General features: G+C 43.3%; 1 protein-coding gene across 2 annotated transcripts in view; it reads left to right on the top strand.

The window, feature by feature from the left end:
• The window catches only part of unc45b (unc-45 myosin chaperone B), a 59,110-nt gene extending 51,856 nt beyond the window's left edge, over positions 1-7,254 (top strand). The window contains exons 18-20 of one of the 2 annotated variants that reach the window (XM_067983506.1): positions 1,099-1,216; positions 2,976-3,131; positions 6,612-7,254. In XM_067983506.1, coding sequence (XP_067839607.1) covers positions 1,099-1,216; positions 2,976-3,131; positions 6,612-6,884 — 547 coding nt within the window. In that variant the 3' untranslated portion in view covers positions 6,885-7,254. Of the gene's footprint in view, positions 1-1,098; positions 1,217-2,975; positions 3,132-6,611 lie in introns of those variants that run through there. The other variant, XM_067983507.1, reaches the window with a different exon arrangement.
• The last annotated feature ends 9,027 nt before the right edge of the window (positions 7,255-16,281 follow it).

The raw sequence follows: 16,281 nt of genomic DNA, 5'->3' as shown, positions 1-16,281 counted from the left end.
AGGCTGACCCAGTCAGAATTACCACACAAGTACATAACTGTTCGACAAAAGCAAAATGCTGCAGATGCTGGAAATCTGAAATAAAACCAGAAAATGCTGGAAACACTCAGCAGGTCAGGCAGCGTCTGCGGAGAGAGAAACAGAGTTAATGTTTCAGGTCCGTGATCTTTCATCAGGACTGGAAGAAATTAAAGATTTAACAGTTTATAAGCGATGTACAGAGCTAGGGAAAGGGGGGGGGGAGGGGGCAGGAAAAGAACAAAAGGGAAAGGTCTATGATGGGGTGGAGGGCAGTAGTGGTTAAATTACAAAAGGAATGATGGTGCAAAATGGGGGTGCCAATGGGACAAGTAAAGATACAAAAGATGGGTCCGGAGGAGGTGTTAATGGTTACAGCAGAATAGCAGAGGGGGAGGGAAGTATGGAAAATCGGGCAATGAGGAGAAGGCTCCCATGGCCCGGGAATGTGGTGGAGAAAGGTGGGTAGACCCCACCGGTACGGACCCCCCCACCGGCCGTGTACCGATAGGGGATCCCCCTACACCCCAAGCTTTATAACTATTTGCATCTTTTTGTTTCTTTTTGTACTCCAATGAACTATTATTCCTTTTTATGGCATATTTTTGTGTGAGCCGTGGCTCAGAGGGTAGCACACTCACCTCTGAGTCAGAGGGTCTTGGGTTCAAGTCCGACTCCAGAGACTTGAGCACAAAATCCAGGCTGACACTCCCAGTGCAGTACTGAGAGAGTGCTGCACTGTCGGAGGTGGCGTCTTTCAGATGACACGTGAAACCGAGGCTCCGTCTGCCCTCTCAGGTGGACCCATGGCCACTATTCCAAAGAAGAGCAGGGGAGTTCTCCCTGGTGTCCGGGCCAATATTTATCCCTCAACCAACATCACTAAAAATAAATTATCTGGTCATTATCACTTTGCTGTTTGTGGGATCTTGCTGTGCACAAATTGGCTGCTGCGTTTCCTACATCACAACAGTGATTACACTTCAAAAAGTACTTCATTGGCTGTGAAGCGCTTTGGGAGGTCCTGAGGTCGTGAAAGGCGCTATATAAATGCAAGTCTTTCTTTCTTTCTATATTCAGGCAAAAAATAATCAAGGAGAAAGCAATGCCTGAGATTGAATGTTATATGTTTGAGGAACATGATCAAATTCGACAAGCAGCCACTGAGTGTATGTGCAACATGGTCATCAGCAAAGAAGTAAGTGAAAATCAATGGAAATGTTTCATATATTTTTTATTGTTAACAAATTGGCAAAAACCCAAAAATGAATTATTTTCTTTCTCAACTGTGAACAATTTTAGAAATAGAATCATAGAATCATAGAAAAGGTACAGCACGGAAGGAGGCCATTCGCCACATCGAGTTCGCGCTGGCTCTCTGCAAGAGCAATCTAGCTAGTCCCACTCCCCCACCCTTTCCCCGTAGCCCTGCAAATCTTTTTCCTTTCAAGTACTTATCTAGTTCCCCTTTGAAGGTCATGATTGAATCTGCCTCCACCACCCCCTCGGGCAGTGCATTCCAGATCCTAACCACTTGCTGTGTAAAAAAGCTTTTCCTCATGTCACCTTTGGTTCTTTTGCCAATCACCTTAAATCTGTGTCCTCTGGTTCTTGACCCTTCTGCCAATGGGAACAGTTTCTCTCTATCTACTCTGTCTAGACCCTTCATAATTTTAAATACCTCTATCAAATCTCCTCTCAACCGTCTCTGTTCCAAGGAGAACAACCCCAGCTTCTCCAGTCTATCCACGTAATTAAAGTCCCTCATCCCTGGACTCATTCTAGTAAATCTCTTCTGCATCCTCTCCTAGGCCTCCACATCTTTCCTAAAGTGCGGTGCCCAGAACTGTACACCATACTCCAGCTGTGGCCGAACCAGTGTTTTATAAAGGTTCATCATGGCTTCCCTACTTTTGTACTCTATCCCTCTATTTATAAAGAAGTATGAGAGGGGGTGGATTTTAGCTCCCTCCACCCGGCAGATACTGGTCAATACGGGAGTTAAAATCAAAGTAGTCCACGAACCACTCAGCGGCAAGGTAAAGCAATTCACTCTGTTCCAATATTGGCCCAGATCTTGCTGGAGTGGGATATCACACAATGTGTCCCGTTAGTTAGACTTTTCCCCTCACCCTTTAGCTCGAAATTCTTTGCCTTGTAACTTGCTGGAAGTGCGAGCTGGTAACGGGCGCAGCGAGGGCAACGGGGCATCTGGGACATTAGTGAACGACGGGATCAACAGTCTATCTCCTTAATCAATGAGATTTAAGGATTGAGAAAGAAACAGAGGAACGACGGAGAAGGAAATAGGGTGAATTAGAGTCAATTCAGGTGCAGAAAGAGAAATAGAGAGATGGAAAGAAAGGTTGGATAGAGAGAGAAAAAAGAGACAGAAAGGAAAAGTACGAAAAAAATGTTAAAATTTAAAATTTGAAATTTTTTAAATCTGTAAGAAGAATTTACTACCTGCAGGAATGAGACTCCACACTTTAAATTGTTCCCTTTCTGGGCCAGAGAGGTTGATTGGCATTGTGTTAACAATTATCATGTCGTTAAAAAGATACTTATGCTTTTAATTATCAGACCTAACTTTCTGCGGCGAGTTTAACAGGCAATTAATGTGCAAATCCAGCAAGTTCTTAAAAATAACGGGGAGGTTGAGGGCGAGATGCTGTTTGTGTGAAGCAATCGGTGGAGCGACGTAAATCGACCAGCAAATTCTGGAGATTCGCAACTCACGGCGTATCTCTTAATCCCCTGAACTTGCTGGCCGATTTGCTCATTAATAACGGCCTGCATCGTTAACACACCGTTATTTTTCCAGCGAGATCTGGCCCGCTGAGTTATCAAGGCAATAAAGATTATAAATAGCGTACAATAAGGGGGCTCTCTTAGTTTCGAATAAAGTACTTCAGCAACAGTTCTCTGAGCCCCGGATATCTTTCTGTTTTTGCTAGGTTCAAGAAAGATTTGTGCTTGAAGGGAATGACAGAATGAAACTGCTGGTGCTGCTCTGCGGCGAAGATGATGTGAAGTTACAGCGAGCAGCAGCAGGAGCCGTTGCCATGCTTACGGCCTCCCGGAAAGAACTCTGCCGCAAGATGACAACAGTGGTAAGTTGTCACCAATCAAAACCCTGCAAGATTAGCTCAATCTTATAACTTACTACTTGCATTTATATAGCGCCTTTCACCACCTCAGGACGTCCCAAAGCGCTTTACAGCCAATAAAGTACTTTTTGAAGTGAAAGTCACTGTTGGAATGTAGGAAACGTGGCAGCCAATTTGCGCACAGGAAGCTCCCACAAACAGCGATGTGGTAATGACCAGATAATCTGTTTTAGTGAGGAGCTTTAAAGGTCCTCCTAACCCCACAGAATTATTTTTTTAAAACTTTCTTTTCAGCGGCCAACAGGTGTCCCTTTTATGATCGTTGGTTGGGCTGCTCAATGCCAAGTATCATTAGAAGGGATTGCACATGACGCACGGTCCCTCCCATTGGTCCTTGAAAATTCCATCGTGGTCCTATTGACATCATTGGATCCTGATTGGCACAGGCTCTGATTGGACATACTCCTGGAGATTTTCATCACGACCTCCTACCTCCAATCACCCCGCCCCCACATTCCCGCCATCGGTCGCCCAACACGTCCATCCTCGTGGTGCAGCGCCTTCCCACGGCCAATCGGAAAGCAAACAGACTCTTCATTATCCGATTGGATGATTCTTGATTGTCAGTCAAAAAGCCTTTTCTCCCAATGTCCAATATTTTTATAACTGGTAAACTAAAGTGTTCAAAGAAAATTGTAAAGAAACATAATTTTTTTAAAGCCCCAATGATTTCTCTCCTGGGTGTTGCTCCTGGAGATTAGTCTTTAATTCCTGGAGACTCCAGGGCAACCCTGGAGGGCTGGCGACCCCATTAAGGAGGATGCGGCCTGTATACAGGGGGCACCTGGGCCGCCCATTTCAAAGTCCACCCATAATGGCTGTAGATCTGTACGTCGGTGGGAATGGGGCAGTTTAATTGCGCTACCATCCTATTTCTTCCGGGGTGGGGGGAGAGAAGAAAATCAGCCCCTTGTTTGTGTTCAAATCCTGGTACAGGGCTTGAACCCCCCAAGAGGAGAAAGCGCTACCGCAGAGCCAAGCTGAGGTATAGCTCAACAATGCCATGGATAAACTCAGAGTTATCAATGCCCTGAATATTTAAAATAGTATTCAACAAGAGGACTTGGAAAGTTTTAAATAGTACATGACAGTGGATGAATCACCCGGCCACTCTTGTCCATGGTATTAACAACTTGCATTCCTACAGTGATCATTATGCACAAAGAAATATCTGAGAGCAATTTATAGGGTGATGGATAGCGAGAGGTCACTGAGCAGATGGAGAAAGGTCAGGAGGCACAAAAAGAATGGTCAAAAAGAAGAGGGTTGACTCTTAATGCCCTCAGGGCAAGTAGGCATTGGCAATAATTGAGGCCTTGTCATCATCAGTCACTTCCCAAGAACAAATTTTTAGAGAAGATATGGGTGGTGCAGATTCCCTCTTCGATTAATACACTAGGACAAAGGGACCTCTATAAAGAAAGAAAGAACGAACTTGCATTTATATAGCGCCTTTCATGACCTCAGGTGGTTCCAAAGCTCCTTACAGCCAATGAAGTACTTTTTGAAGTGTAGTCACTGTTGTAATGTAGGAAAAACGGCAGCCAATTTGCGCACAGCAAGATCCCACAAGCAGCAATGAGATAAATGACCAGACTGTTTTTAGTGATGTTGGTCAAGGGATAAATATTGGCCCCCAACACTGGGGAGAACTCCCCTGCTCTTCTTTGAAATGGTGGCCGTGGGATCTTTTACATCCACCCGACGGGGCCTCGGTTTAAGGCCTCTTCCGAAAGACGGCACCTCCGACAGTGTAGCACTCCCTCCATATGTAAATATGTACAATATGTAAACAGACTGAAAACCATTTCAAAGTTATAGAACATAACTGAACACTTTTCTCAAACACAAGGAAGCAGAGTCTGCATCGCACTTCACAATAGTACACTGTAGTAAAACTCTAAATATGGGACTATTAAATTTATTTAATGATGTAGCTTCCACAGCTTCCTGGGGCAGCAAATTCCACAGACCTACTACCCTCTGAGTGAAGAAGTTTCTCCTCATCTCAGTTTTGAAAGAGCAGCCCCTTATTCTAAGATTATGCCCCCTAGTTCTAGTTTCACCCATCCTTGGGAACATCCTTACCGCATCCACCCGATCAAGCCCCTTCACAATCTTATATGTTTCAATAAGATCGCCTTTCATTCTTCTGAGCTCCAATGAGTAGAGTCCCAATCTACTCAACCTCTCCTCATATGTCCGCCCCCTCATCCCCGGGATTAACCGAGTGAACCTTCTTTGTACTGCTTTGAGAGCAAGTATGTCTTTTCTTAAGTATGGACACCAAAACTGTATGCAGTATTCCAGGTGCGGTCTCACCAATACCTTATATAACTGCAGTAATACCTCCCTGTTTTTATATTCTATCCCCCTAGCAATAAATGCCAACAAAATAGGAAGCATGATAGGAAGCATCCTCCCTATTTCAAAAAAGTGGCTAAAACACTCTGGAAGAAAATAAACCTTCCTAAGACAACAACTAAACAGGTCCCAGAAAGTTCCTTTTGAGGAAAATAAATTTTTTTTAAAAAAAAAACTGCTTTTTAACAGTGAATTTGTTGTACATAACTTCTTTGGGGACAGACACTAAATAAATATATCTGTAACTTCAACTCTCAAAAACCATCAGCTCATCTTAAACCTATTCCCCCTCAAGTTTATGTCTTATTTGATTGGTTCTGACAATTACCAGTCTTGCCTTGTAACTAATCTAATTGGTTGAAACTGACAACCTTTGGTGTCAGTGAAGAAAGGTGATTTTTCTTGAGGTGTTAATAAGCTGACGCATAGGTTATATACTGATGGTTGGCGTGTATCTTGATGAATGGTCAGCAGTCTACAGATACAGAAGGAAGTTTTGCTTTCACCTCAGAGTAGCAGAAACCTTTTTCCAATTAATCTAGTAATACCATAAACTTTAATTTTATAAAATACTTATGGCAAATTGAATTCTATAGTTCTTTTCTTTCCAAGGTATACTTTTTATAGCATACACAATGTAGACTAATTCGACAAGGCAACCAATACGGTAGCCTCCCCTTCCCCTCAATCTTTCCTCTCCCCACCATTCCTCCCCTCCCCCTCCCCTACTGAGATTGATAGATTTTTGCTAGGTAAGGGTATTGAGATACAGATCAGCCATGATCTAATTGAATAGTGGAACAGGCTCGAAGGGCTGAATGGCCTCCTCCTGTTCCTGTGTTTCCCCTCCCCCTCCCCTGTAACTTCTAATACCCATATACGGACATGCCTCCATTTTGTTTCTCCCCGATTCTACAACAGTTTCAGCCACTACAGTGCCTTTCAGGATACAACAGGTTTTTTTTTGCAACTTGCTTTCTTTTGCAGTTAAGGGATCAAAGTGGGGTTTCTTTTCTGAAAGAAACTTGATCAGATTTTGCTTGTCCATTTTGACTATAGACCATTCAGTGGCTGGAAATCCTGCAGCGACTTTGCCTCCACGACAACATAGAAGTACAACATCGTGGTCTGGTCATCGCTTACAACTTGATAACGGCTGACAAGGAAATCGCCAAACAGCTCATCGAGAGTGAATTGCTGGAGATCCTGACCGTCATTGGCAAGATGGCAACTGACTCAAAACACCAATCTGTTATCGATGTGGCTCGCGAATGCCTGGTAAAAGCCATGGATTATGCTCTTATTAAGCCAATCTCCCAGCCTGAAAAATAAAGAGAATCCAGTGCCAAAAGGGATTAGATTACTCAATTAGATCACACAGTGAGAAATAATTGGCTCTTTACTTAAAGCCTGCGTCACTACAGACCCGACTTTTTTTATTTTAAAAAAACCATAAAATTGCTTTTTGACTTTGTCACATGGTCATTACAAAGTATTTGCTAGATGTGTTTAAAATGGTCGTTGATTTCAATCTTGTCACAAACTGTTAACTGGAAAAGAAACATCAACAATGAGTAAATGTGCTGTTTTTGGAATATAAAAATTAATTTTACGAATGCATTTTTAGTGTTGTACTTTGAGTGCCAAAGACTGAAGCCTGAATTTCCTTCTAGCAAGTTATTATTAAATATTGTGTTTCAAATTTTTTTTCTTTCATTTACTTGTATACTCTCATATTTTCATTCTGCTTTTGAACAGGGATAATATCTGCTTTAAATCTGGAGCTTTGTCCCAGCTGTTTGATTTTATTGAACCTCTTGAAAAGCAGAAAAAATATTGGCCCAGACCTTGCTGGAGTGGGGCATCTCGCGACGTGTCCCCTTAGTTAGACTTTTTCCCACTCCCTTCAGCTCGAAAAATTTTTTGCGCCGTAACTTGCTGGAAGTGCGAGCTGATAATGGGCACGGCGAGGGTAACAGGGCATCTGGGATCTTAGTGAACAACAGGACCAACAGTCTATCTCCTTAATCAATGAGATTTCAGGATTGAGAAAGAAACAGGAATGACGGAGAAGGAAATAGGGTGAATTAGAGTTAGATCAGGTACAGAAAGAGAAATAAAGAGAGGGAAAGATTGGATTAAGAGAGAGAGAGAAAAGTTGCATAAAGGAAAGGTAAGAAAAAAGTTTAAAAATTTAAAATTTGATATTTTTAAAATCTCAAATTACAATTATGATTGTAAAAAGCTGCATGTCATTTGCAGGCAAATTTATTTATAGTTCTTGGCTGTCCCAGGCTGATTTATTAAAATGAATAATAATAATAGTTTTCAGTTGCTTCAGGCACTTTTAAAACATTTTTGTCATGAATTTTACAGAGTAAAGATGACAAATCACACAAACTCTTGATACTTAGAACAAAAATACATTCAGTAAGACAATCAAACATTCATTACAGATGGGATACTAGGAGGACTTTAGCTAATGAATGAAAGAGTGTGCAGCTAAGAAAATATCTGGTCTCTGCAGATACAAGCAGTAATGCACAGATCCTTCGACTGAGATGCATGCTTTTATTCCTATTAAAATCTCAGTAGTGTAAGATCCTGGGATGTTTGGTAAATCACCATTCCTGCTGTAGTGAACAGTGAGGAGGATAGTGATAGACTTCAAAAGGATGTAGACAGACTGGTGGCATAGGCGGACACATGGCAGATGAAATTTAATGCGGAAAAATGCGAAGTGATCCATTTCAGTAGGAAGAACGATGAGAGGCAACATAAACTAGAGGGCGCAACTCTAAAAGGGGTACAGGAACAGAGAGATCTGGGGGTTTGTGTGTACAAATCATTGAAGGTGGCAGGGCAGGTTGAGAAAGTGGTTAAAAAAGCATACAGGATCCTGGGCTTTATAAATGGAGGCATGGAGTACAAAAGTATGGAAGTCATGATGAACCTGTATAAAACATTGGTTCGGCCACAACTGGAGTATTGTGTCCAGTTCTGGGCACCGCACTTTAGGAAAGATGCGAAGGCCTTAGAGATGGTGCAGAAGAGATTTACTAAAATGATTCCAGGGATGAGGGACTTTAGTTATGCGGATAGATAGGAGAAGCTGGGGTTGTTCTCCTTGGAACAGAGACAGTTGTGAGGTGAATTGATAGAGGTTTTCAAAATCATGAAAGGTCTAGACAGAGTAGATAGAGAGAAACTGTTCCCATTGGCAGAAGGGTCAAGAACCAGAGGACATAGATTTAAGGTGATTGGCAAAAGAACCAAAGGTGACATGAGGAAAAACTTTTTTACACAGCGAGTGGTTAGGATCTGGAATGCACTGCCCGAGGGGGTGGTGGAGGCAGATTCAATCATGGCCTTCAACAAAAGGGAACTGGATAAGTACTTGAAAGGAAAAAATTTGCAGGGCTACGGGGATTGGGTGGTGGAGTGGGACTGGCTGGATTGCTCTTGCATAGACCTGACATGGACTCGATGGGCCGAATGGCCTCCTTCCATGCTGTAACCTTTCTATGATTCTATGCTGGGCCCTACTTCATAAAAAACAAAGAATGAAAGGAATTGATCTGTTGGAATATAAGTACAGATAAAGAAGGATTGCAGGTGGAAGTAGTTTGTATTAACGGAGGGGGAGGGAAGAGAGGGGACGGCCCAGAAATCACTTCATCAGTGGCCTAGTGAAGTAGCAGTTATTTAAACTCTTGACATTCCCTTTTATCCTCACTGCATTTACTCATGGAAGAGAGTAGAGCTGTTGCCCTGTTGTCATCTATGCCAAAGGGGTTCTTGACAACCATCATGTACAACACTTAGACTCATACAGCACAGAAGGAGGTCATTCGGCCCATCATGTGTGTGCCAGCTCTTTGAAAGAGCTATCCAATTAGTCCCACTCTTTCCCTATTGCCCTGCAAATTTTTCCTTTTCAAGTATATATCCAATTCCCTTTTGAAACTTACTATTGAATACTGCTTTCACCACCCTTTCAGGCAGCGCATTCCAGATCATAACAACTCGCTGCGTAAAAAAAATGCCTCCTCATCTCCCCTCTGGTTCTTTTGCCAATTGCCTTAAATCTGTGTCCTCTGGTTACTGACCCTCCTGCCAGTGGAAACAGTTTCTCCTTATTTACTCTATCAAAACCCCTTCAGGAAGGAATCTGGAGAAATTGGACTTGATCCAAAAGGAAACTATATGCTATTTTCTTTTAGTTCCGCCATTCAATTAGATCATGGTTGATCTGTATCTTAACTCCATCTACCCACCTTGGTTCCTTAACTCTTAATATCCTCATCCTAATGAAAATCTATCAATCTCAGTTTTGAAATTTTCAATTGACCCCCAGCCTCAACAGCTTTTTGGGGGAGAGAGTTCCAGATTTCCACTCCCCTTTGTGTGAAGAAGTGTTTCCTGACATCACCCCTGAACAGCCTAGCTCTAATTTAGTTTGTTCCCCAGATTATCTGGAGTTACACAGTTTTGGGATCCTGGGAAAGAATAGGAGACTTTGTGATGGCTCCTTACCTCCTTCCCCCTCTCCAACCTGTGATCTACAGTGCTTAAAGCACAACCTTGTCAACACCCAACTTACTATTTTCTTGATTTGTATGATGTTCTTTCCAACTTTGATGATGAGCCACACACTGGAGCTTTAGCCATTCTCCTACTTTTGCCATTAAAAGATGGATTACTTCCAGATGAAGGGAATTTACCTAATCCAGCGCTGAATTAAACCATCGGGGTTCTGCGGAGGTATAAATCCTTACTACCAGTAGACACAGGAACTGGAGGAGGCCATTCAGCCCCTCGAGCCTGTTCCGCCATTCATTTAGATCATGGCTGATCTGTATCTTAACTCCATCTACCCGCCTTGGTTCCCTAACCCTTAATACCGTTATCCTAACAAAAATCTATCAATCTCAGTTTGGGAATTTTCAATTGACCCCCAGCCTCAACAGCTTTTTGGGGGAGAGAGTTCCAGATTTCCACTCCCCTTTGTGTGAAGAAGTGCTTCCTGACATCACCCCTGAATGGCTTAGCTCTAATTTTAAGGTTATGCCCCCTTGTTCTGGACTCCCCCACCAGAGGAAATAGTTTCTCTCTATCTACCCTATCAAATCCTTTAATCATCTTAAACACCTCAATTAGATCACCCCTTAATCTTCTATACTTGAGCGAATACAAGCCTAGTCTATACAACCTGTCCTCATAATTTAACCCTTTTAGCCCTGGTATCATTCTGAGGATTGATAGGGATCTACACCTAGGCTATTTTGTGTTAACCAGACAGAGACAATTTTTAAAATTATTTAAATCCAAGGAAGTGGTAAGCTGTATTGCGCTTGAAATCCTGCCAACAGTAAAGGTACAAACAAACATCAGAAGCACGGCAGTAAGAAACTGTAGAGAAAGCACAGTGATGGGGTCTTGCCATCAAGGAGGGTTTATTGAAGAAAAAATATTACTGAGTCCCACTCCAGAAACTTGAGCACATAATATGGGCCGACCCTCCAGTGCAATACTGAGGGAGTGCTGCATTGTCAGAGGTGCTGTCTTTTGGATGAGACGTTAAACCAAGGCCCCTTCTGCCCTCTCAGGTGGAAGTAAACGATCCCGTTGCACTATTTTGAAGAAGAGCAGGGGAGTTCTCCCCAGTGTCCTGACAAATATTTATCCCTCAACCAACCTCACTAAAAAACAGATTATCAGATCATTATTGCTGTGCATAAATTGCCTGCCACATTCCCTTCATTACAACAGTGACTACACTTCAAAAAGTACTTCATTGGCTGTAAAGCGCTTTGGCATGTCCTGAGCTCATGAAAGACATTTTATAAATGTAAGTCTTTCTTTGGGGGAGCTTATTGAAAACAAAGACTTTTGAGACAGGTTACAGGTCAAGACATTGCGGGCCCTAAATTGGGCCGGGTAGACCCGTTGTTTCGGCATTATGCAGCCTCCCGAAATGCCAAGATGGCGTCTTGATGCCCACACACGTTTTCAGCGTGAAGTCCACCGGACGCTATCTTTCTATAGGAGTTAGCGCAGGTGTAGATATCGAACACCGGAAACATGTAAAGTAAGGAGAAAATGGATACAATTAGTGTGCAACGCTGATTTAAAGTGAAAGACACCATTTTGGGACTTAACGCTCAACTCAACGCACAATCTTAACCCTTACCATCTGAACATGTCTTAGAGTGCCTGGACCCCCACCAGCGCTATTTAAAGGGACCATCCAGGATTTACAGGTTAGTGGCTGGATTATTGTTTCTGGCTGTCGAGACATTTGTAACTGTTTTTGGAGGCCTCCGAGACTTGAATACTAGGACTAGGAACATAGCCTAAAATTTAGAGCCAGGATGTGCAGGAATAAAGTTAGGAAATGTTGCTATAAGCAAAGGGTGGGAGAAGTTTGGAATGCTCTTCTGCAAACGGCAGTTGATGCTAGCTCAATTGTGAATTTAAAATCTGTGATTGATAGATTTCTGTGAACCAAGGGTATTAAGGGATATGGGGCTAAGGCGGGTATATGGAGTTAGGTCACAGGTCCAGCATGATCTCACTGAATGGCGGAACAGGCTCGAGGGACTAAATGCCACTGCCACTTGCTGCCTTCTGATATGCGCCACCTTCTCCTACAAGAAAGCAGGACATGTGTCTGGGTGATGTGCCTGTCATGGTTGAATAGCTGCCAACGTGTGTGGCCTGTGAGTTGTGGATGGGTGGCTTGCAACAGTGGTAATGTGTAAGGGTGAGATGAAGCATCTGATAGGAAGAGTTGAGTACTGATTGAAAGAGTTTGTTGTTATGTGGGTAATGGGGGTGTAGTGCATGGAGCAGTGGATGCTGCTAGTGGTGTAGTTGGTAGGAGATGCCACTTGACAGTTGACCTCACTCACCTTGACCACTCGTGTCAAAGCATTGAACTTCCTCCTGCACTGCATCCATGTTCATGGATGTGTGTGCTGTGTGCCTGGCATTGACTTTGTCCCCAGCTGCCTCCCACTGTCTTTTTGATCTATGTCTGGAGGGCCTCTTGCACCCCCCCCCCCCCCCCCCGCGGATATAGGATGACCCTCCTTCTGTCCACCTCTTGCATCAAGGCCTCTAGTGCATCAGCAGACAACTTTAGTGCACGCATTCTCTCAGGCCTGGTACAAACTCAGATCAGCAGATTGGTGAGGTCTGGCGTGCAGATTGGAGGATGTGGGATTTAGTAGTGTGCAACCTTTATTCAATGTTTTAACATAACTCATCAGTGTATAAGCATAGTGACGGGACCTTCATCTGTGTTTTACGTGTGCAATGTTTGACCTCCGTTCAGACTCCTTGCAGGCAGCAGACTGTTATTTTCAGCAAATAACAGGTACCAGCTACCTTTAAGAGATTTCTAACAGACAGCCTACCTTTAAGATTTTGGGGCTCCCCCTGCTGGTGGAAAGTGCAAATTGCATGGAATCCTCATTCAACGCTGATTTCCAACTTAGATTGCAGGTAAGTCCTCAGTCCTCACAAAAGTCTCGTCCTGCTTCCACAGGGGCTATTGGGCACGGAGTAATAGCGGATCGTGCTACCCCCGCCCAATAATAGGCCCGATCCAATTTTTATTTTCCCCTGCATATGTCATGCTGATAATCTATAGAGTATGATCGTCTTGGAGTGATTGGCTGATTTTACAGTGGTAGCAATGACCCACTCCCTCAATGGACTCAACCCTGACTGTCTGTAGAGCTGGCATTTGAATGTCCTTAGGTTGGGAGGTCCTTGTTCATCCATCGGTAGTTATGGGCCCCCTTCTCCTGAAAACAGAAAGAAAAAAATGAAGATGTTAAAATTTGGTCTACATTGCCGCCATCAAACAAACAAACAAACAAACAAACAAACAAACAAACTAACAACAACAACAACAACAACAACTACTACTACTACTACTACTACTACTACTACTACTACTACTTGCATTTAGTCGTGCCTTTAATGTAGTAAAACGTCCCAAAGGCGCTTCGCAGGAGCATTAGCAGACAAAATTTGACACTGAGCCACATGAGGAGATATTAGGACAGGTGACCAAAAGCTTGGTCAAAGAGATAGGTTTTAAAGAGCGTCTTAAAGGAGGAGAGAGAGGTGGAGACACGGAGAGGTTTAGGGAGGGAATTCTGGAGCTTAGAGTCTAGGCAGCTGAAGGCACGGCCGCCAATGGTGGAGCGAAGGAAATTGGGGATGCGCAAGAGGCCAGAATTGGAGGAACGCAGAGATCTCGGAGGGTTGTAGGGCTGGAGGAGGTAACAGAGATAGGGAGGGGGGCGAGGCCATGGAGGGATTAAAAACAAGGATGAGAATTTTAAAATCGAGGCTATACCATCTGGGAGCCAATGTAGGTCAGCGAGCACAGGGGTGATGGGTGAATTGGACTTGGTGCGAGTTAGGATACGGGCAGCAGAGTTTTGGATGAGCTCAAGTTTACGGAGGGTGGAAGATGGAAGGCCGGCCAGGAGAGCATTGGAATAGTCGAGTCTAGAGGTAACAAAGGTATGGATGAGACAATAAAATGAGAGCAGTGAAATCAGGGCCAAGATAAACAAGGCTGAGACAATGATAGCATCAATAATAACATGTGATGAGCTTCATAATATTAGACATGCTTATGTTAATAGTAAAACCTTGGGCTTCAGGACACTATGTACTGCATAGCATTGTCTATGTGTAAGCTATTTACTGACACCGTATATCTGTGTTGTCCAATAGGTAAGTCACTCACCACATGTGGCCAATTGGGAATCCAGATGTGGCTAATTGCATTTCAAGTTAATAGATTAAAAAAATGAGTAATAGACGCCATAATTCAGCATGTGATATCAACCCTTATGTTCGCACGGCGTATGCATGTGGACTGTAACTGTTTTGTACATTTGTTGATAAAATGCTAAGACGGAAAAGCAGAGTGTGCGAGTGTTTTTTGTTCGTTGTGAGTGCTTTGCCTCCTCGGTTATTGAATGGTGATAGATGTTTGTTCAGCAAATATACACGTGTGAAATACATTTACCTGTATTGTGCGTGAGGCGTTTTCTACTAAAATTAGTGCATGTGGTTAAAACGATGGCGCCGAAGCCACGCCTGTGCCTAGTCAGCGAATTCGAATGAGCGACAGTGCTATATATGGTAACTAGAACAAACCTTTGTTCTGCTCCCTGCGCTCGCTGGGTTGGATCGTTTCCTACATTGGATGCCAACATGTCAGTCAATGCCAGGAAACCAAGGTTACATCCACCAGTGTCTCCCATCAACAATCTGATATGTATACGCTTGATAATGTCAGTTTATTTTTGTTAACATCTTTTGGCCTAGAATTTTGAGCGCTCCCAAAACGGGTGCCTGGGGGTTGTAGTGATGTTACATAATTGTTAATGGGGGCCAGAAAGACAGATGCTTAGGTAAGGAATGATTTCAGGTTGCAGGAAGCATGGAGATGTGCAGATCAAATGTTTTAAAGGGTATGAATTTAATCCGAGGGTAACATATGACTAATAATGTGCTTACATATTTACCAGCAGCCAACAGAAAATGCACGGCTTGAAAGAGTGGTGGAAGCAGATTCAATAATAACTTTCAAAAGGGAATTGGATAAATAAATGAAGGGGAAAAGTTTTCAGGACTATGGGGAAAGAGCAGGGGAGTGGGACTAATTGGATAGCACGATGGGCCGAATGGCCTCATCCAATGATTCTATAATCCTCCGAGTGCGGATCCTTATGATGCTGATTTGCAGGTTCCTTACCCTACTCCATATCTCGTCCTCCCTCCTCCTGGGATTCGATTTCATGTCCTTTCCAAATTGCAAAGTTGGGAGGGCCACAACAAGTAACGATGATGCAAGAGGCAAGGATGCAAAAGACTATCAAGGCTGTGAAATTTTGCCATCAAAATTCCTTTACCCTCAGTGACTACTTTAGGTAGTAATGGGCCTCACTGTAGCAATGTTGTGCTGGTGACTCTGGTGTTCAAAATGGGGTCATAAGCCATGGAGGCAAGAAATTCGCCTTGTCTCCCAGAAGCCATCCCGACACTTGTCTTCCCTGAGTAGAGCTGAAAGACTGGAGTTCTTCATGATGAAAGTGTTATAGGAACAGGCGGAGGCCATTCAGCCCCTCGAGCCTGTTCCACCATTCAATTAGATTATGGCTGATCCGTGTTTTAACTCCATCTACCCACCTTGGTTCCATAACCCTTAATATCCTTACCTAACAAAAAATCTACCGATCTCAGTTTTGAAATTCTCAATTGACCCCCAGCCTCGACAGCTTTTTGAGGGAGAGAGTTCCAGATTTCCACTACCCTTTGGGTGAAGAAGTGCTTCCTGACATCACCCTTGAACGGCCTAGCTCTAATTTTAAGGTTATATCCCCCTTGTTGTGACAAATCATTACATTGACATGCAGGAAGGATTTGTTGCTGCGGTTCACGGACAATTTGAACATTGGGGAGTGGAATCCTATTCTCGTCGGGAAATTCAAAGGGACCACATTAGGATCCTGCAATGCATTTTGGGTGCCATCTATTCCTGATCTTTGATGAAACTGCCAACATGGTAGACTGAATGACCCTCTCATGCTGCTGCCTAAGAGTCGCCTCTAAATGAATAAATCCCCCACCTCTCTTAAAGATGGTGTCGGTGACCTGTCATATGCAGAGCTGCACAGCACCATCGATAATGTTG

Source organism: Heptranchias perlo, chromosome 4, assembly GCF_035084215.1.
Source record: "Heptranchias perlo isolate sHepPer1 chromosome 4, sHepPer1.hap1, whole genome shotgun sequence".
In the NCBI taxonomy this organism is placed as follows: domain Eukaryota; kingdom Metazoa; phylum Chordata; class Chondrichthyes; order Hexanchiformes; family Hexanchidae; genus Heptranchias; species Heptranchias perlo.
This window is presented reverse-complemented; position numbering and strand designations above follow the sequence as displayed.